General features: G+C 39.2%; 1 protein-coding gene across 1 annotated transcript in view; it reads left to right on the top strand.

Annotated features, from left to right (window-relative positions):
- The first annotated feature begins 218 nt into the window (after window positions 1–218).
- Window positions 219–21714, top strand: part of dpm1 (dolichyl-phosphate mannosyltransferase subunit 1, catalytic) — a 79326-nt gene continuing 57830 nt past the window's right edge. The window contains exon 1 of the mRNA XM_078555348.1: window positions 219–560. Coding sequence (XP_078411474.1) covers window positions 427–560 — 134 coding nt within the window. The 5' untranslated portion in view covers window positions 219–426. The remainder of the gene's footprint in view (window positions 561–21714) is intronic.

Here is a 21714-nt window from a genome sequence, read left to right as displayed (position 1 = left end):
AAATATATTCGATGAAGCTCCAGCATTCTGAGTTCAAAGTGTGATTATTTCTAACTTACAACCAGAAAATATAACAATGTCTGAAAAACTTCCACCAGTGCAGGGTTGTCAGAGGAGAGCGTCCTCCTGCTGCACTGCATTTTTGTCAAGAAAAAAAACTGATGGTTGCTTGCAATTCAGTTTTTTTTTTCTTTCTGTTTGTGCGACTGTAAGTTTCTGAGATCAGGTGGTGTACATCAGTACAAGTTTTTTTCTTCCAGCTGCTGCAACCTGATGTTGAGTTTCGTTGTAAACTCAGATGTTTGCACCTTGCCGAGCTCAGGCTGTCAGGAGCGGACACTTTAATCTTTCCCGCAGCTGCTGGAGGGATTGTTGGAGGTGAGGCGTCGACTTCCTGTCGGAGAGGAGAGGAGCGGAGCCTCCAACATGGCAAGCGGGGAGGGCGCTGAGAGGCGGCGGCAGCGGCGGGGCGACAGGTACTCGGTCCTGCTGCCCACCTACAACGAGAGGGAGAACCTGCCGCTCATCGTCTGGCTGCTGGTCCGATACTTCGATGAAAGGTAGCCGGTTGTGCATTTAGCGGACAGCGAGCTTTAACTAATCCCGGGCTGGGGCCGGCAGGCAAACAGGGGACCGGGACTGTCCTGCGAATGGGCAGAGGTCCTAGCACCACCCGCCAGGCCCCTAGGCAGGCCCAGATCAGAGCTGGGAAGGCCCTGGCTGTTGAAGGTAAATGCGGAGACGGCCTGTCCAGTAGCAGAGGGAGGAGGACAGCTGGCCTCCTCAAATAAAATGCTGCAAATGATTAACAGGCCGATTGGGAGAGAAAGCTCTGTTAACATTAGGAGTGGGCTGCTTCAACCAGAATCTTTCTGAGATGGTTTCCAGAGTATTCTTCTCTGCTGACTGATACTAAAGATATTTCTTTTTGAAGGATCTTAGTAAGTGTCATGCCAAGGAAGTCTGGCCAAGGGTGGTAAACTTGTGCTGCACGGTTAGTTAAGTACTGTACTGCAGAATTTGGTACATTTACCTTTTGTTACAAGGCAGGGAGATGATTTGCAGAATCTTTCAAGGTAAATTGTCTGTACCTTATGTACTCGCTGCAAAAGATCGCCTAGTGGAAATTGCCCCATAAATGGATTAAGTGCCATGATAGAGTGAATAGTACATGGCCTTTGGAAGACTTGATGAGTTAATAAGGAGTTGGTCATTTAATACTGAGATGAATAGAAATTTCTCCACTTAGAATTGTGAGTCTTTGGAATTTGAGAATTCTGAACTGTGGATGCCATGTCGTTGATTATATTCAAGACAGAGTTTGATAGATTTTTGGGTACTAAGCAATTAGAGGATGTGGAGAGGGCAGCAAGGTGGGGTCCAAGTCAAAGATCTTGTTGGATGGCACAGCACGCCCCTGGAGCTAAATGGCCTAATCATTTCCTATTTCTTATGTTCTTAATTGGGTTTCCTTATTCCATTTTCTTGTAAATGATCAAAAAAGTTGACCGATTGCAAGCCTGTTTAAACACAGGAAACTATATTTTTCAGATTGATATCCATCAAATATGGTTGCATTTTTAATTTGAAACTTTTGCTCTCAATGAGTAATGCTTGATAAATCCATAAAATGTTTTCTAGCCAGAGGTGATGAAAAGATAAGTACATAGGAGAGAGAGGCCATTCAGATAGTCTTGTTCAAGGTTTCCATAGAAACCTATGATCTCCATCATAGCATCTGTTTCTACTACGCCACCCAAAAGACCCACTATGGATTTCCTGATATCAGCCTTGAACTTGCCCTTCAACCATTTATGCCTATGTTTATTTAGTTCTGCAGTTATACTTTAACTTGAAGTAGTGCTCTCTCTTCCTTTAGGACACCACTTAAAACCCACCTCCTTGACCAAGCTTTTGGTTACGTATCTTAATATCTCCTTTGGTGATATGATGTAAAATTTTGTACGATAACTCCTGAGAAGTGCCTTTGGACATTTACTACATTTAAAGGTGTGATATAAATGCATGTTATTGTTGTTGAATAACCTTTTCTATTCCATGTGGTGTCATGCATACTTATGAAATATTTCCTCCTCATCATTTACCTCCTTTTGGGGCTGGAGTGCAAGGTTTTCTCACCTTCCTTCATGATTCAGTTCTCTTACAATTGTGATTAGCTTTATTATTGGTCTCTGCGCCACTTTTGGGCTTGGATGCTTTTCTTATACCTTGCTGATCAAAGCTGAAAGGATATAGATAGCAATGATAATAACACTGAATTTTTGCATCCAGCTTGAGGAAGAGAATGGTGAGTCTAAGACTAGTGTTTTAAACTTAAATAAGGGCAGTTATGAGGGTATAAAGACAGAATTGGCTGAAGTGAACTGGGAAATTAGGTTAAGGGATAGGTCAGTAGAGATACAGTGGTATTTAAGGAGTATGATACTTAGCAAAGATACAATCCAGTGAGAAAGAAAGACTCTGGGGGAAGTATGTACCATCCGCGGCTAACTAAGGAAGTTCAAGATAGTATCAAATTGAAAGAAAAATGTACAATTCCACGAAGATTAATGTCAGAAGACTGGGCAGAATATAAAAAAGGATGTATCCCCCTGTGGGAGGGACTAGAACTTGGGGACACAACTTAAAAATAATCAGTCTCCCATTTAAGGTGGAGATGAGAAGAATTTTTTTCTGTCAGAAGGTCGTGAGTCTGTGGAATTCTCTTCAGCGAGTGATGGAGGCAGTGTCTTTGAGTATTGTTAAGGCAGAGTTTTATAGATTCTTGACTAAGATGGGAGTCAAAGGGTGTAGGGGTAAGCAGAAAATGGAGTTGAGGCCGCAATCTGATCAGTCACAATCTTATCAAATGGCAGAGCAGGCTCGAAGGGCTCAGTGGCCTACTCTGTCCTAAGTTGTATGTTCTTATGATCTAATAAGGGAGCTGCTGTTGGGTAATATATGCTGGTTGCTACCAGGATTACATTCTAGAGTGTTCTTTCCAGATATCCAGAATTTTAATTTCCCTATCTCAATAGTTAGTCTTCTACCGGTATCTTGATTCAAAATTTCAAAGTGAAAGCATTTCAAAAGTTCAGTGTTCTATTTCATATCTCTGCCAATATCATTGAACTCTTGCTATGGGAAGTACAGTATTTTAGCACAGGGATGTTGGCATGGAGCAGTCTTTGCACATGATAATGTGCACTGTACTCTACCCTTGTCTGACCCAGAAAATCTGATAACCTTGCAGTCTACCCCAGAATCTGCAGACTGCAATTTTGTGGCACTCATTGAGGGAAGAATTTTGCCCAGGTTACTGGATGAACTCCCTGCCCTTCTTGCTAGTGGTCGGAATGTTGAAGTAAAGTTGAATTGGCATTAAGATTATTTAATTCAAAAAGGAAGAAATACCATAATGGAAACACTAATATTACTGGGTTATAAAGCAGTACCGCTTAACAAGAACCAACTTTCCATCAGCTGTACCACATGAAGTATCTTTTTTCTTTAGCTGTGGAAATAAACATAATGAATTGGTTTTTGGATTGTTCCCACAGAGTTGCTGAACAAAGCTTTTAGAAAAGAAATAGAGGATTTAAGATAGTGTTGAAACTGTGTGACCTCAACATAGGTGAACATGGCATGTATTTTGATTTTCTTCAGTAATATTTAAATATATTTGTGTATATAAACATTCTTAAAATCCTCCCTTCATATGTTCAAAAGTATTTATGTTGCATAATGGTTTCTCTGCATAGTGTTGTCACTAGGACTTCGATAAGGTCCAGTGGCTGCTGTGTGACATTTCTATGCTTGAACTGCAAAATATCATAGAAACAAGATGAGGTCATAATGTCCTTGAGTTTGTACTGATGTTTAATTGGATTATGACTGATCTGTATCTCAACTGCATTTTTCTGCCTTTTCTCCATATTCCTTGATAGATGTTGCCCTTTCAAATATGGCTTTGAGCTGTATAACGTTAAAGTGGAATACTGATGACTTTAAGTTTGTCTTTTGCAGCGAAAGCTGTATCACAGAATAGAGACAAAAACAAAAATACCTGGAAAAACTCAGCAGGTCTGACAGCATCTGCGGAGAGGAACACAGTTAACGTTTCGAGTCCGTATGACACTTCACCAGAACTAAGGAGAAATAGAAAAGAGGTGAAATATAAGCTGGTTTAAGGGGGGGTGGGGGGATAGGTAGACCTGGTTTAAGGGGGGGTGGGGGGACAGGTAGAGCTGGTTTAAGGTGGGGTGGGGGGACAGGTAGAGCTGGATAGAGGGCCAGTGATAGGTGGAGATAGCCAAAAGATGTCTTAGACAAAAGGACAAAGAGGTGTCGACGGTAGCGATATTAGCTAAGAAATGTGCTAATGGTGACATTAAGGGTAGAAAGCAAGATGAGCAAGGGACAGATATCCTTAGTGGGGGTGGAGTGGGGGTGGAGTGGGGGAAAGGGATCGAAATAGGCTAAAAGGTAGAGATAAAACAATGGATGGAAATGCTTTTAAAAATAACGGAAAATATAAATGTATTTCCATCCATTGTTTTATCTCTACCTTTTAGCCTATTTTGATCCCTTCCCCCCATCCCACCCCCACTAGGGCTATCTGTCCCTTGCTCATCCTGCTTTCTACCCTTAATGTCATCATTAGCACATTTCTTAGCTAATATCACCATCGTTGACACCTCTTTGTCCTTTTGTCTATGACATCTTTTGGTAATCTCCACCTATCACTGGCCCTCTATCCAGCTCTACCTGTCCCACCCCCCCTTAAACCAGCTCATATTTCACCTCTTTTCTATTTTTCCTTAGTTCTGGTGAAGAGTCAAACAGACTCGAAACGTTAACTGTATTCCTCTCTGCAGATGCTGTCAGACCTGCTGAGTTTTTCCAGGTATTTTCGTTTTTGTTTTGGGTTTCCAACATCTGCAGTTTTTTGCTTTTATCACAGAATAGAGGTATTGGTACAACATTGAAGTCAATTGGCTTTTAAAAAAAGAATCCTTTATAACCTTTATTGATCTTTTTATAAAAATTAATCTTTGTACTCAATAAGGTGATCAAACATATTGGTGCTGGAAAATCTTCAATTTTGTTAATGATCCTGTTAAAGCACCTTGGGACATCTTACTATGTTAACGGTGCTATTTAGCATTGAATACTTCCAGGCTAGTAATGAGGGGTACAACTCCTGTATTCGAGCCCGCCCAACAATGTGCTTAAGTTCAAACCTCATTGCAGTAGTGCTACATATTTTAATTTTCCACATTCTGAGTTAGTATTATGATATGGCAGGTGGTATTTGCTGGGCAGATCAAATCCCAGAGGGAAACTTGGTCAGGCTATCACAATGATTTTGCAATTTATATTTATCACGAGAAGGTGTTTGTACTGAAGTCAGAAGTAAAGATTCCACTACCACATTTGGAGATTTTAATATTAAATTAAAACATTTATTAACAAAAAAAATCTTAAACATGCAAGATTACAGTTACACAGTTAAATTTAGTCTTATAACATTTCCCAAAAGATTTCTACTTAGCTAGACTTGAAAATAAACACCGTTTTGGAGGCAACCATTCCTATAGATTCTTAATCTATATAACACCTAGTAGTATTACCACAAGGCACCCACTGTTGCTACGGGGGAGGTATGTCACAAATTTCTCTCTCCCTCTCCCTCTCCCTCGAAACAGAAATCCAAGGCTTGTAACAAAACCTTGCTTTCTGGAACCAACCAACACTTCTCTGGGGTGGCTAGAAGCTGCTACTTCACAGTACACTCTTCCAGATCTCACATGGTCACACCTTCAGGAAAAATAAAACTTAGTAACTTTGCTTTATTTATTTATGATCTTTGCTAGTTGTAAAACTTCCTGTTATGTCTGTTTGAAATTCAACAGCTAAAAATTCAGCTCCTTATCTATCTCCTAATGCGAATTCCTATTCACATTGTATCTACTGGGATCCCATTTTAGCTCATCCAACTGCACTTCAAAATGCCTGCTTTTACACCTAATCCCTTTGATTTAAACCTTGCAGCCTGATTGTCTTCAGTTTAATTTAAATTAGTCACACACACATATGCACACAGTTCCCACAAACCTGCTTCACAGTCTCCCACAGTAATATTGGAAATAGATTATATTTTCTTTACAGTTAGCAGTATCTAGGATGTGACTTGGGAGTTTTGGCTCATGCACACATAGAATCCTTTATAGCCCACAGGGAGAAAACACTTTCATCTACTTAGTCAGGGCTGGATTTGAGCTGAACTATGAAGAGCTAATGACAAACTTGATTGCATCACTACTTTAGATGGAATTGCAAATATAAATTGCGAAGAGTATCATGGTTCTGTTAGTATGATATTGCCAGTGTAAACCATCCTTGAATAAAAATTATAAATCTGTTAAGATTTGGCTTCAAAGGGGCTTCCTACTAGTTTTGTACCAGTGAAATCAGTAGGTGGCTATAAATTGTTTTCTTTTCACAAAAAGCGTTTAACACAAAACTGATGTTGTTGTTTGACCCAAGCCCTGCTCCAGAATATGAGCACTGAATCTACACGGAGACCTTGTGTAGTACTGGGGTAAGGATACATTCAATGGGGATGCAGCTATTTTAGATGAACTGTTAAACAGAGGCATCATTTTGTTAAAAACAAAAACAGAATTACCTGGAAAAACTCAGCAGGTCTGGCAGCATCGGCGGAGAAGAATAAAGTTGACGTTTCGAGTCCTCATGACCCTTCAGCAGAACTGAGTAAAATTAGGAGAGGGGTAAAATATAAGCTGGTTTAAGGTGGGGGAGGGTGGGGGGAGAGAAGTGGGGGGGTGGTTGTAGGGACAAGCAAGCAGTGATAGGAGCAGTTAATCAAAAGATGTCACAGACAAAAGAACAAAGAGAGGTTGAAGGTGGTGATATTATCTAATAGAATGTGCTAATTAAGAATGGATGGCAGGACGCACAAGGTACAGCTCTAGTGGGGGTGGGGTGAAAAAAGACTAACGGCATAAAAGGTATAAATTTAAAAATAATGGATATAGTTGGGGAAAGAAAAATCTATATAAATTATTGGAAAAAACAATAGGGAGGGGGAAGAAATGGAAAGGGGGGGGGATGGAGGAGGGAGTTCAAGATCTAAAGTTGTTGAATTCAATATTCAGTCCAGAAGGCTGTAAAGTGCCTAGTCGGAAGATGAGGTGCTGTTCTTCCAGTTTGCGTTGAGCTTCACTGGAACAATGCAGCAAGCCAAGGACAGACATGTGGGCAAGAGAGCAGGGTGGAGTGCTAAAATAGCAAGCGACAGGGAGGTTTGGGTCATTCTTGCCGACAGACCGCAGGTGTTCTGCAAAGCAGTCGCCCAGTTTGCGTTTGGTCTCTCCAATGTAGAGGAGATCGCATTGGGAGCAACGAATGCAGTAGACTAAGTTGGGGGAAATGCAAGTGAAATGCTGCTTCACTTGAAAGGAGTGTTTGGGCCCTTGGACGGTGAGGAGAGAGGAAGTGAAGGGGCAGGTGTTGCATCTTTTGCGTATGCATGGGGAGGTGCCGTAGGTGGGGGTTGAGGAGTAGGGGGTGATGGAGGAGTGGATCAGGGTGTCCTGGAGGGAACGGAGGGAACATCATTTTGTTATTGTTTTGGTTCAATGTGAATGTTAAAAATCTCATGACACTATTTCAAGAAGAGCAGGGGGTTCATCCACTGTCCTGATCATTGTGTTGGCATCGAAGTGCCACCATTGCTATTTATAGGATTTTGCTTTTCAAAATTAGTATACATGGGACCCCCTACAGTCATTGACACACTTCTAGGTGCCTTTGCCCCAGCTTATGAAAGGCATTGTTTTCCATTGGAGTAGCAAACAATGCCATCATTGCAGGGTTTTTTTCTATATTAAGTGGCAACAGAAATAAGTCAGTGAACACAGGAAAAATAAAGTTTCATTACACTATGCATCTGATACGCACAGTCCCAGATAAAGAGAAATCAGAACCTTTACAGATTTCCTACGGTCCAAAGATCCCAGTATGAAAATCTATGAAAATACTTTCCACATTTGCCTATATAATAATCATTATGCTCAAAGTAATTCATTATATCAAGCCTTTGATTGCTTCAGAGACATTATATAGATGCAAATCTTTTTTTCTTAATTTGTCAAGATTCAGTGTACACATGCAAAAAAAGGTAACACTAAAATCCTAAATATAGCTGCTTATGAAGAGCTAGAAGTGATTGTAGTAGCATCATCAGGCATGTGTATTTTTGTGTGATTAAATTGATTATTCAAACCATTATTAATGTATTTGTTTACATACGGGGTTTTCTTTATTCCCTACCCCCTTGTTAAAATTTTGTCAATTGCTCGTCTAAATAACTTTTAGTACCATATTTGCAGTGTATGGGGGTGCTCAGTTGGCTTGATGGCTAGGGTGTGGATCAGTTTAGTGCCAGCAGAACAGGGTTCAATCCCTGTTCTAGCTGAGGTAGATTCGTGGCACTTTGCTGTGGTTTGGCGAAAAATCACTAAGGACCTGCCTTTGGGCAGAGAACTCAAGAGGAAGATCATTAGTATGTCAGTCTTTGTTCAGTGGTGGCACTTTTGTTTCTGATTCAGATGTTTGTAAGTTCAGGTCTCACTTCAAAGGCTTGAGTGTATAATCTAGGCTGACATTTCAGTACAGTATGGGGGAAATACAGCAAGATTGGAGGCACTATCTTCCTGATGAGATGTTAAACAGTATCTGGTGAATCCCACAGCACTGTTTTAAGAAGAGCAGTGGAGTTCTGCGTTCTAGATAGATTACCTGGTCATTCATCTCATTACTGTTGCCTACGTAGCTAGTAACTACAGGTCATTAATTGGAATGTCCTCAGGACATGAACGGCATCTATAAATGCAAGTTCGGTCTTACAAAATAATGTGTAGTTTTCAGGTGGAGTTGTGTTAGATGGCAATAATGGGTTGAGGGCCTGCAGTCCACATTTAAAAGATTAGCATTGTCTTCATTTTTATTCTTCCATTTTAATTCCAATGTCCATATTAATAATGAAAATAGCTATGTAAAATTATCATACCAATTACATCTTCCCATTAGTTTACATAGGCAGTTTCCATTACAAAAGTGGACACAAGGACATTGAATGGAAACAAAATTAGCAGGAAATCCATGCAAACATGGATTTTAAAAATATTTTATATTCCTTTTCAGTTTACTATGGCTTTGCACATGGGAAGTCTATTAAGGGCAGGAATATTATAGCATATAATGTAGAATATATTATTTTGATAATGTGGAAATAACCTGTCCTTTAAGGCCACAAAATCTAATAGAGCGTAAAAGGCACAATCTGAGGTTAATTAGAAGCTAATTGCTGTTGGTTTGTCTTTAGATTCACAGGAATTTGTAAATTGCTGATTCCTTAGGATAAATTTATGAAGGTCATAAATGGATTTAATTTTTCAAACGTTGCTTTGTTCAGTCAGGATTCAAATTCCACCCACCCCCTGCTTTGGCTGCTGTCTGAATGATGTGGTCCACTACTTCTCAAAAACTATGATTAACTCCATTCTACAGTTACGTGAGTGAGACTGATCCTGACAGTTTTTTTATAGTCCCACAGCAGGAAATGGTGTACCCCAGTGGTACAACTACAGTCTCACAGAAAAATGATAAAATTTGTCCACTAAAAAAAGTTAGTTCAAATTACAATCAAGGTCCTGAATTCTGCTTGGGAAACTTTTAAGTGATAAGAGGCAGTTAGGATGATCTGAATTTTAATGTACGTTATCCAAGAGAGTCCCATCACACTAAGAAACACTTCATGAGTGAATGCAGCTGCTATCACAGACTAGATATGATCCTGTAATGAAGTTTTAAATTATGCATAGGAAACATATGGCATCAACCATAAGGACTGCAAATCCAATTTGTTACTCTGAAGCATAAACAAATAACAATAGTGATCATGTGCCTTGGAGATGTTAGTGACAGTGAACTGATAGCAATAGAATTAAAGTATTGCAGATAATGGAAGAATGTGTTTCTTACATGAGCTGAAGATACCATCTCCTCTTACCTAGCTTACATCCTTCTACACCTTTAAAAGGCCTTTACCCCCTCCTCCGCACCCCCTCCCCCCCTCCACCGAGTATGAATACTTGTATTGCTCCATATGTGTACTGATGCTGCACTATGAATACAATGTATATATAAAACAAAATAGTATTCATTAAGGGAAATAATACTTAGGCATCTATTTCAATCCTGTTTAAAATGGTAAATACATGAAACATCTTGTATACCATTTTGCTAGATCTGTAAACATGGGAAAGAAGACAATGTTGTTTTGATACCATTTTCACTGGTCTCTTCCACCCTACGGAAATGACTATGTAAAAATACCAAAGTGTTGCAGCAATTCACAACAGAACAGATAGACATCTCCTGAAGTGTATCATTAACATTACTATTCAGTTGAAAAACTTCCAGTAGAACATTTGGGATAAGTTATTCCCCACTGTTGCAGGATCACAGCTGATTTAAGATGTCTGACATCTCTTAAACCTTCATTCTCGTGAGATGATGATTTGCACCTTGATGGTTAACCCAGTGTTAAACATTACCTGTTGTAGCTCAGGAGGCCTACTCTGGCTTGGCAGTCCCTGCCATATTTGATGCAGATAAAGACAGTGGGCTGAGAAGATGCAGGATTCACTGGCCTCTGTTTTCTCTGTGCCTTTTGAGGGCCAGTTGAGCTTTCTCCTCCCCTCTTCCAGACTGCCTCCAGAGGTCACAGCCATTGGAGGTTGTCCCCCCAGTTGTCTGAGTTGATGTCTGCCAACTTCCTATCTTGCTTGCAGGTGTCTTTGTAGCAGAGGTATGGACGTCCATTAGGTAATGTTACCCAATGACTCTTTCAGCATCTAGAAGGTCTTTGGGTATATGCCATTAACCATCCAATGAACTTGCCGAGCCAGTGTAATCCTCGTCTGCTTAATTATGAGCATGTGCTGATGAATTAGCATGCTCCATGACCTCTAAGTTGGTGACCTTGTCCTGCCAAGTGATGCCGAGGATACATCTGAGACAGTGAAGGTGGAAACTATTCAGCCTTTTCTCCTGCCTAGCATAAGTTGTCCAGATCTCACTACTGTAGAGGAGTGTACTGAGGGCCCAGGTTTGGTAGACTCGTTGGTTTTGTGTTCTTGGTCGGTCCAGTTGCTGTTGTTGCACACTCTTACTCAGCTTGGACATAACAGCTGCAGCTTTTGTGATGCATGTATTGGTTTCTGCAACAAGTGAGATAGCTGGTGATTGTGGAGCCTAGATATGTGAAGCTATGAACAACCTCCAGCGTCATATTGCCAAATTGCCATCAATCAGCAGTGACAATGTTCTGGACCATGACATTTATCACCCCGATACTGATGGTCAAACCAAACTCCACAGGCATGAGAGAGTTTTCCAACTTGCTGCTGAAGGTGTTCCTCGGTATGGAATGCTAGTGTGGCATCAGCAGTGTAAAGCAGCTTTCTGATGGGACTTGGCGCACTTTTGTGGTGGATCTCAGACAGGCAAGGCTTGAACAACTTTCTAGCTTGTAAGTTGACATCCTATGTAGGTGAAGTGAAGGTATATGACAGCAGCAAACAGAACATGCCAATGAGTGTCTGACATAGCATACTCTATATTGGACAGCTGATTATTTAGTTCCATGCTTATTGACCTCAACCTGATTCAATCCTTATTTTGTTAGTTACGGACAGTTGTACATTTTCAAATGTAAATGCAGCAAATCAGATATGATTCTAATCCTGTGTAGCAGCAATGAGAAGGGTGAAAAAAGGCCACCTATGATTTCGCATATTGCTGATTCATCACTAAACAAAACACCAATCAATGGCTTGGATTTTGCAGTCAATGGTGAAGAGATAGTGCTTCCCATAAAGCAGGGTGTTCTGTTGCCATGGTTGAGCATTTGAGAGTGCATGGAAGGCAAAACTTGAATGTACGTGGCAGTCTCGGGGGAGGAATGTTGGAAGGAGAGTTCGAAACCCTGGACCCTTGTGGAAGGCGTCTGAAAGAAAGCGTCGCTTGGGAGAAGATTCCAAAGCAGGTTCTTTGAGAGTGAAGATTGGAAACTTTCGTGTGAGAGACAGAGTTCAGTGAGACCGGTTGGCTCACAGTGTGGCAAGCATCTGGGGGAGTTGATGAGGGATCCATAGTTTCTGTTTGGGTGGTATCTTACATTTGGTTTCAGAGTATGGTGTGTCTGACCACAGGTCGCCTATTGGCTTATATGGATTGTGTACTTACTGTGAACATTAGAGTACAAGATAGTTTTTGTAACTTGTGTTACCCTTACAAATCTGATGTGGGGAAGGAGAATAGTAATATAGTTAATCTTTTCCTGTTTAATAAATGTTTTATTCTTTTGTTAAAAGTTCATCAGCTGAGTCCTGTGACTCTGTTTAGTAGCCGCCCTCCACGTTTCGAAACACAAAATAAAAGTTAGGATCTATCATCCAGGTTCCACCCTGGGATCTGGCTTGTCCAGTAGTAACATCAGCTGGGATCATAATACTGATTATCCTTCACTTTTTAATCATTTTACAATCAGCAAAATGGAATATATGTTGGGACATAAGTATTGAGTTATGTTGGAAGTTGAAATAGCATAAACAAACTTTTTTAAAAAAATCTGTATTTATCAACGTTTGACATTCTGTAAATATAAATTTAGTTTTTCAGAACCAGAGAAATTGTTGAGCTGTAATTATGAACTTAGTATGCTGTTTAAAAACTCTGTTATACCTCACTCAACAAGGTGTAACTTTTTCAAGTGTTTTTGCAGCTATGCTATAAGTATAGCTTAAGGCAGAAGTTCATGTCAAATCAAGTGATTTCAGAAGGTTTTCATCTGTGGGTACTTCACTAGAGCACCCTATGAAAAAGTAGGGAATCGCTGACATTAACTTTTGGATTTCTTCTTTTCTGGTGGACACTAGACACTGCTGTCAGTTTCACAGTTGTAATGAAGATGAACTCTGACAGCTTCATTGCATTACAACTGCAAAACCTGGGTCATATTGGCTACATTCCAAACAGTAATATCTCACCTGAGATTTAAAATGGTGAAATATTAAAGTTATAATTTGCCCTTTATCTCATCATGATGCCTGCTTTAAAAAAAGATGGAAACAAAGTGATATTAAATATATATTAAATGGTACACAATTGTCCTGGGTATTAAAATTTAAAAGCTACATTTGGATTTCTAGCAAAAATATTAATAGATAGGAGGAGGGGGGCACATGGCAGGCTAGAACTGTACTTTTTGAAACAGACTCAAAATATGTAAACTATATATGATTAAAAAGTATGATTAAATGTGAAGTTGTAAGATCAAATGGTACAGACAGGAAGTGTGCACAAATCTAAGGCTTTTAATGAGATAAATTGTAGTTCAACTTCGTGACTGACCTCCGCTTATCGGACAGTGGATGTATTTCACAGATTGCATTTAGTTTTGATGGTAAATTCCTAGCAATGAATAGGTTGATTAATGCCTACAGCTAATGTGGCCAAATACCTGGTCTAGACACCATTGTCCCATTTTGTTCCATTATGCTCCTGTGAAGTGTCTAGGGACATTTTATTATGTTAAAGGCGATATATAAATGCAGGTTGGTGTTCTGAGCTCATTGTTAGGTTGATTATAGTGATTGACAAAGAGACTTCTGATTGGTTTACCATACTGCTATCCATTGTTTTTTTTCTGAAACATTGCTCTGACTTATTTCTAACACTTTTTTTCCACAACAGTTTGTTATTTTTAATTGCTTATAGCATAGCTTTTCCTGCATTGATGCAATAGAACTATGCTATTGGACAACAGCTACTGGTGCTCTGAGTTGAGTAATAAAAACTGCAGGCATTGGTTCTTGTGTTGCTGTGGTCCCAACATAGCAACCAGTTAGAGCATACACATCTCCAGATGTGATACAGCTGAATAATAGCAGGCACTAAATCTGGTTAAACAAAAAATGACAAAGTGGCTCCAGGCACAGGTATCATATCCATGAACCAATTTTTCCAGACTTCATTTTTAGTATTTTTAAGTTATTTTTAAAAAACCTTTTGAGTACAGTATTCTGTTTCAGACCTATGAACTGTAGACATTTAAACATTTTAAATCACAATTTAATGCTTTGAAATTATGCTTTTTAAAAATCTTTTCAAATCCATTTTAAAAACCTTTATTTTTTTGGGATGACTATCAAAGTGACTGATGTAAAGTGCTGCAAAATGGACTGCTGTTCTATTTTGTCTTCCAACACCCTACCATCCCCCAAATTTGCATCAGGTGTTTCCCCCCTCTGATTATAGGTTAGGTGCAGAGCAAAACTTCCCACACTCTTCTATAACTTCAGTAGACCATCCAAATGCACCAGCATTGCAGTCCATCGTCACACCTCTTGACGTATTTGTAGCATTTCTGAATGAGACTGCTAGTTAGTCCAATCATTGGCCCACATGGATCACCTTAATTCAGTAGATAAGTTGTGGGAGGAAAGGTCCAAGAGTCAGACACACAGAGTAAAAAAAATTTAATACCAGGACTTATTGGTGGACGAGGACTATCATTGAGCTGTCCTTTTTAACAAATTTGAATTTTACACCAGTTTCCTTCTTTGCCTGCAATCGCTGGTGACCGTAGAGTAGATAGATGCCTAAAATATCCGATTAAATGGAATAATACATGACAGAAGTTTATCACTGCTTAAATTCTTAATTCAATCTAAAAAAAAATGCTTTTTTCTCACAAAAAAGCCATAGTACAAATTAACCAATTTAATGAAACGGCACAAAGATTAACTAAAAAATGCCATAAAATATCAAAGCAACTACATGTAAATTCTCATGATTAGAACTTGAGTGCTCTACAAGATGCACGCTAATAGTTCATTCATTTCATAAAAGTTCTTTGTTTGTGGTTTGCTTCCTATCACCAGTAAATTCATCCACAAAATTTTCCACTTAGTGCTGAGACTAGCTTCATCTGGATACTTGGCTTCATTTCAGCCTCCAGCCCTAACTGTCAGAATTCACTCATTAGTTCAAAAACATGGTTGTTGGGAAGGCTGGTTTTGCTTACTAGATCTAGCCATTTGGGCTTATTCTTCTCAATTCCACTTCTGACAGCAGCAGTATCCTTGGGCACAACATCACTGATTTCCATGTTGATCAGCAGCCCCTCAATTTTGTTACTGATACTGAAATGGATTCAAAACTTGTGTATGCAGGGCAGTCACCAACAGCAAATTCAAGCACTCAACAAGGTTCTCTGCTTCTGTCAGTCGTTGGTGTCTGTGTGGGAGACTCAGTTGTCATATGCAGCTGCTTCAACTGCTGCTGGGATAAAATTACAGTGCTAAATACAATTTGCACTGATTCTTCTTTCAGCTCCTCCCAAGCTAAATGGCTCATGCCTGTACAATATCCAATGAAAATGACAAAACTGCATCATGTATGGTAAACACTTCTTGGCACTTAACATTTTTGGTAGTTCTGTTTCATGTTATGAATCTCATCTGTGATCCAGCCAATGGATGCTGTTATGTTAACATGAAAGTATTAACTCAGGTACATCTGCATGAGAATCCCACAATTATCAGCTGTCAAAAGATTACTTTTTTTCCTTGTGTTTTTAAAGTAACTTACAGGCTGAGCAATAGCACCGCAAAAACAGAGAGAGGTGGTTTACATCCCTGATCAGCAGCAATGTTCTTTATTCCTCAGTTATGCTAACTCATACCATAACCGTATAATGCTTCTAATTTTTTTTCATTACCTGAGCCAATTCCATCAGTGAAGCTTGTAAATAGTGTACAGTTTACCTACAGTGAAGATATTTTCTGGCTTATGATTAAATATAATTTTTGAAATGTTATTGCTTTTTGTTGTTGCTTTTTGTGGGATTGCCCATCCCATCTTTCAACCTGGAATTGATCGTGCAATGATTTTGAAGCAGCTGATTCATGATATAGGAATAGGGCCAGTTCTAAATTATTTGATGCAATCAATTCACCTTTGACTTCAGGACAAGTTGAAGTGCACGCCCTCTTCCTTTGGTTAAAAAACTCTGCTGGTAATCAGTGATAGTTCATACGCTCCAAATGGATGGTAAGTGCAGTCGGAGAGTTATTAATTTTTGTGCTGCAGCTTTCTTCATTTATCTAGGTTGCTCTAGCACATGTTTGATCTTGTACTTTTCCCTTGACGGTGTGGAGGGTGGTGCACTTCTATCTACCCATCTTCTCAATTTGCTCCCCGCACTCGATAATGTATTGTACTCAGGAGACTCAATTTTAATCACCCAATGTTGATCATGGGGTTGAATTCAAATTAAGCAGTGCATTTCACTGTTGAGGTCCTATTTGAATTGGGAAGTTGAATTCAAATTAAAGAATAGTTCAAATTATAAGGCACAAATTAAATTATCTTCAATAATTCTATCGTCAATAGAAGGAATATGTGTGTTTTTAATTCAAATTGCCATAAACCAAAATAAGAGGAGACTATTAGTCTTAGGGTATTAAGATGACATCAGTTCTACTTGATCCTAATTTACATAACTATTATACTGATGGAAGAAGCTAAGGTCTATTACTTATAGAAATATAGTATTGAAACTATCAGGTCTACTATATGATTCCAGATTCAGTTGGTCAACTCTTATGGGTTCTAATGCAGTTGTCCAGTTGTGTTCTCTTTCTTTAGACCGCAATGCCTAGTTTCATCAAAAGTTGTTCAGATTTATTCCACTATATTGGTGTAATGGCACAGCGGGTAATGTCGAGCGGCTCAAATCCAGAGGGAAACTTGAAACAGCTGCCACAACTGTTTTGCAATTTGTATTTCATTTCGAGATGCGTGCCTTGAATTCAGTAGTAATAAGTCCACCGAGACTTGTTTTTCACAAAGCTAAATTAAACATTTTTTGATAAAAGAAAAGATTTTAAGCATATACGTAGGTCTACAGGTTACTACTATAATAACACCTAAATCCCCTAATTAATCTGGCTCCCAGTTACACTTCCATTAAGGCAATGGTAAAACAAATAGAATTAAGCAGACCCAGGCAAAGCACATAATACCCTGGACGGTGATATTCAAAGTGAGTTTTCATGGCTTCGGTTCCTGGAGACAGCAACTTGATGCGTAGAGGCTGGAGGCTTTTCACACTTGTGTTAGATCTTAGAATGCCTTCTTCCTTACACATAACTCCCTTTATCCATGTTTCTCCCTTTTTAATGTAAATTCCATTGTTCCAATATGTCTTTGCAACTTTTCTCATAAAATTAGTACTATGAAAAGATTTATATTATCAGTAACCTTTAGGAAAAATAGACACACCGTTTGGCTTAGCTTCTTTTGGCTAGGCGTAACATCTTACCGTCTCTTTGAAATTCAAACTAACCTAATTTATCTAAACATGCAAATTTTATTTACACCTCACATTTTAAACCTTCAGCCATGTTTATGTATTTAGCATTTCAAACCTAGCTTCCCTTTTGATAACTCAAAAGCTCCAGACCAGCTGTCTCCAATTCAATTAACCCCCCCAACACATCGAAACTAATCCAAACCCCACTATTAACCTACCTTTACAATAAATCACAAATTATTATATTTGCATGACAATTGGAAATATTAAAACACTTTGCAGCAGAGACCTTGACTGGTTATTGACAGATGGAAAGTCTTTTGCCATGCAAGTAGATAAGGAAGTTCAGTCCAGCTGGGTTCTCTAATGAAAAAATAAAACATAATTGCTTTTATTTTCAGTTTTATTTAAGTTGCAAAATTCGGTGTTTTGATTTTGTCCTTTTGGAGAGGACAGAGTAGATTTCCTAGAATGATACTGGGAATAAGGGGCCTCAGATATGTGGAGAGACTAGAGAAGCTGGGATTCTTCTCCACAAAGAGGCTAAGGGGAGATTTAGTACAGCTGTTCAAATTGTTAAGGGTTTTAATAGCGTAGGTAGGGCCAACATTCCACTGGTAGGATGTTCATTAGCTAAAGGACACATATTAAATATAATTGTGAAAAGAACTATGGGGTAAATTAGAGAACTGTTATTAACAAGTAATTACTGCCTGAAAGGGTGACAAAAGCAGATTCATTAGTGACTTTTGGAAGGGAATTGGATATATACATGGAAAAAATTACAGTGCTGCGGAAAAGGAGTAGGGGAGGGTAATTGTAGCTCTTTCCAATAGCTGGCATAGGATTGATGGGCTGAATGGCCTCCTGCACTGTAACATTCTATGATTTCATAATTACTGCGATGACCAGTGAAATTATTTAGGTGCTTTAATATCAAAAGTCCTCCAACAAGAAGGAAGTGCAGGGGGTTTGCTGCTACTTTTGATGGCTGCTTGGAACTCAGAAAAGGGCATGGATGGTTAAAGTTTGCCTCCTTTGTAATATCAGATGCTGGCAAGCTGAAGATGGACCTATAAAAGGAAACATCTCTGGATTGACTCTTGAAAAGCTTAAGTTTCATATTTATGCTTGGAGATATACAGATGGTGTATCAGTTCCATATCTCACTCCAATCTTTTTGTAAAAAAAATCACGGTGGACCAGACAACTAACAAAGACATGTCAGTGAACCTGGCTAGGTGGAGCATGAAATGGTATGGCTACATTTTGAGATGAAGGATAAACTGCTCCTTCTATCAAAGAAAAGCTCCATAATTGGGCATACACTTGCGGTTCATGAGATGGAAGACAACTTGGGCAAAGTTAGAAATAGTGAGACCTCTTAAATAGGAATTGCTGGAGGACGTTTAGCCTGTGGTGTGGCTGGAATCACTAAATAATGAAATGAATATCTGTGGGGTGGAGAGTTGATATATAGCAGCATAACTCTTCAATCCTGTTTCCTTTTCTACCAGTTTTCCAACCCCCACAGCCCCTGTCTGTAACTTCCAAGCTTTTGGGGGATTGTAACTGGGGAGGTGTGGGGGTACCCCAAAGATGCACTGGGAAACCACCCCCAGAAATCTCCAAATGAGGATTGCACGGTAATTGCCTAGGAAGTTCAGACTTCTGTTGCCCAGCACTGGGAACCATCCCAAAGTACGAAATAAATCGGAAACTTTGGATGGTTCCAACTGTCTCACTGGAATGGTTACCCAGGAAAAGTTAGAAGAATTAAAACCACTTCTAGCTCCTGGCTAACTATAGTACTGACCCACTGTCTGCCCCACCCCCCCAACCAACCGACACCCACCCCCCCCCCCCGCCTAATTGACCCCCCTGCCGACCACTCAGAACAACACACCCCCAACCAATTGACCCACCCCTGACAAGCCAACACCTCCGCCTCCAACTCCCAACAGACCCGCCCCCCGATTGACCGACCGACCACCACCCCCCTTCCACTTCCCCAATCCTACTGACTTACCTAACAGACTTACCTTCTCCCTGGCTTCTGAAAGTGGCTGGACCTTTATACTAGCCTGCTTTACGGCAGCTAACACCGTAAAAAAGGGGGCGTGACTTCCTTACCTCCGATTCTCTAGCCCTCGACACAAGGCCTCTGGAAAGTGCTGCACCAGACTGTTCTCTCCCAGCCTGAGCTGGGAAGTTGGTCGAGAAAAGATTGGCTAGATTTCCAGGTAAGAAACTAGGAGTGTAGTAGCAATTCGACTCAGATTGCCACTCCATGGAAGTTCAGGCCTCCCATTTCTTTGTATAACTGCAACAGCTGGAATGCTGGAAATAGCATCAGAGATAAGATTTAAAAGTTAAATTTGAATTGCATATCAACACACAATTTAAGACGGCTCGCCTGTAGATGATATGTTGTGGCAACAGGTCAAAATTCTGAGTGGCGCCACAGCATAAATACAATAAATTAGGAAAAACAATTGTTCATTATAGAATTTGCATTGTGTACCTTCCTCCTACATCCTGATATATTTTGCTAATTACTGTACTTTTAGAACCCCAATTCATGTCCTTAAATTGCTGCGATATATTTAAATCTTGAATTGATAAAAATGTGCTATCTTTGAGTGATATTTGGAATGCAACGTCTGAAAAATCATGTAATGACAAAGTTCAAATATGTACTGGATTAATGTACAGTATGTGAAATCTGATCTTGATTCACAGTTTGAGCCAAAGGTTTTTTTAAAAAGTAATGTATTAGAATCCACGTCAATGAAACATGCCTACTGAAAAATGCAATAAAAGTTTGCCCCAAGATTGTAGTAATTGGCAAATTTTAAGTAATATGAGCAAGGTTTTCAGTTTATTTTCTTAGTGAGGGATCAACTTGGAGTTGTTAATTGCGTAGCTCCTGATCCTTCTTTATATATTTTATAGATCTCCGGACAGCTTATTTAACATCCTGCTACACAAAATGTCAGCAAATTTATTGAAACTTCCCTTTTCAACTTGATTTTTTGTCTCCGATGTAATTTCATGCAAGACTCTGCACAATGGTTTCAAATTGTGAACCCAAATACAACTACTCGGGCCTGTACTTTTGTTATACAATGTATAATATCAATCTACTGAACTGATTATGTACAGGTCTGCACCAAAAGTTTCCATTTCTGAATGAAGACCTGAAAAGTTGCTGAAAAGGATCTATATTCCTTAATTTGGCATTGCTGGCAGCAGACAGTTTATATTATTATAATGTACTGAATAAATATTTAACATTGCCTTGCAATACTACACAGGATTTACGCAATTTTCCTTAACTGAGTCCTGTTCTTTTTCAACCCTGTCTGTAGAATGCACATTGTTATAACATGCCATTTGGCCAGCTTCCAAGTAGCATGTTCCTGCAAGAGCCTACCATATTTAGTTACACGAACAGTTAGATTGTACCCCATCCTTCCTAATGTACCATGTGTTAAGAACCTACATTAGAAATAATATCCATTCCAATAAAATGTCATTTTACCTGAGTATTCAGAGTAGCTTTCAGGATTTTGAAAAGCAGCTTGTTTGTATTAAGACAAGTGTATATATCATATAATATAAACAGTTAACATATAACTTTCTAATCTGACAGCATTAACCCACAAGCTAGAGTTTTGCTGCGTGTGTTTTCTGAAAGCTGAAACATTGAAGCCCATGGCAAAAGGCTTTTAAAATGTATGCTTTTACTTTCTGAAAAATGACAGATGCACATCATTTCATTGGCCACATGTGCTCCTGCCAAACTCTCAATTAATTAATTATTGGTGCAGTGAAAGTGAGCTGCACAGAGGAAAGAAATTACAGTATACTATGTGGGCAGTTAGAAAGATGGAGTCCACAGGCAAAACAGATGCATACCAGAGCACAGATTGTTGGGCTATAAATTTGACTGTAACCTGTTTCTATGTGGAGTATGTTGGTACAATACAGTACAATGTCAATGCCACTTTTCTTAAGTAATGTTCCACTCCGATATAACTTGACTTGAAATTGATTCACGACATGAACTTTAAAAGTTTTAATGTTAGAATTGATACAAATTATACTTTTTTCTCTTTAATTATCATGTCTATTTAGTCTTTGGATATAGCATCTTTGAAATTAATAACTCCCATAGGAGGAGTTTTGGTTGCAACTTAACATTGGTAGAGGCATTGACTGGAGCTGACATGCTTTGT

This window comes from Cetorhinus maximus, chromosome 13 (genome assembly GCF_964194155.1).
Source record: "Cetorhinus maximus chromosome 13, sCetMax3.hap1.1, whole genome shotgun sequence".
NCBI classification, from domain to species: Eukaryota; Metazoa; Chordata; class Chondrichthyes; order Lamniformes; family Cetorhinidae; genus Cetorhinus; species Cetorhinus maximus.
This window is presented reverse-complemented; position numbering and strand designations above follow the sequence as displayed.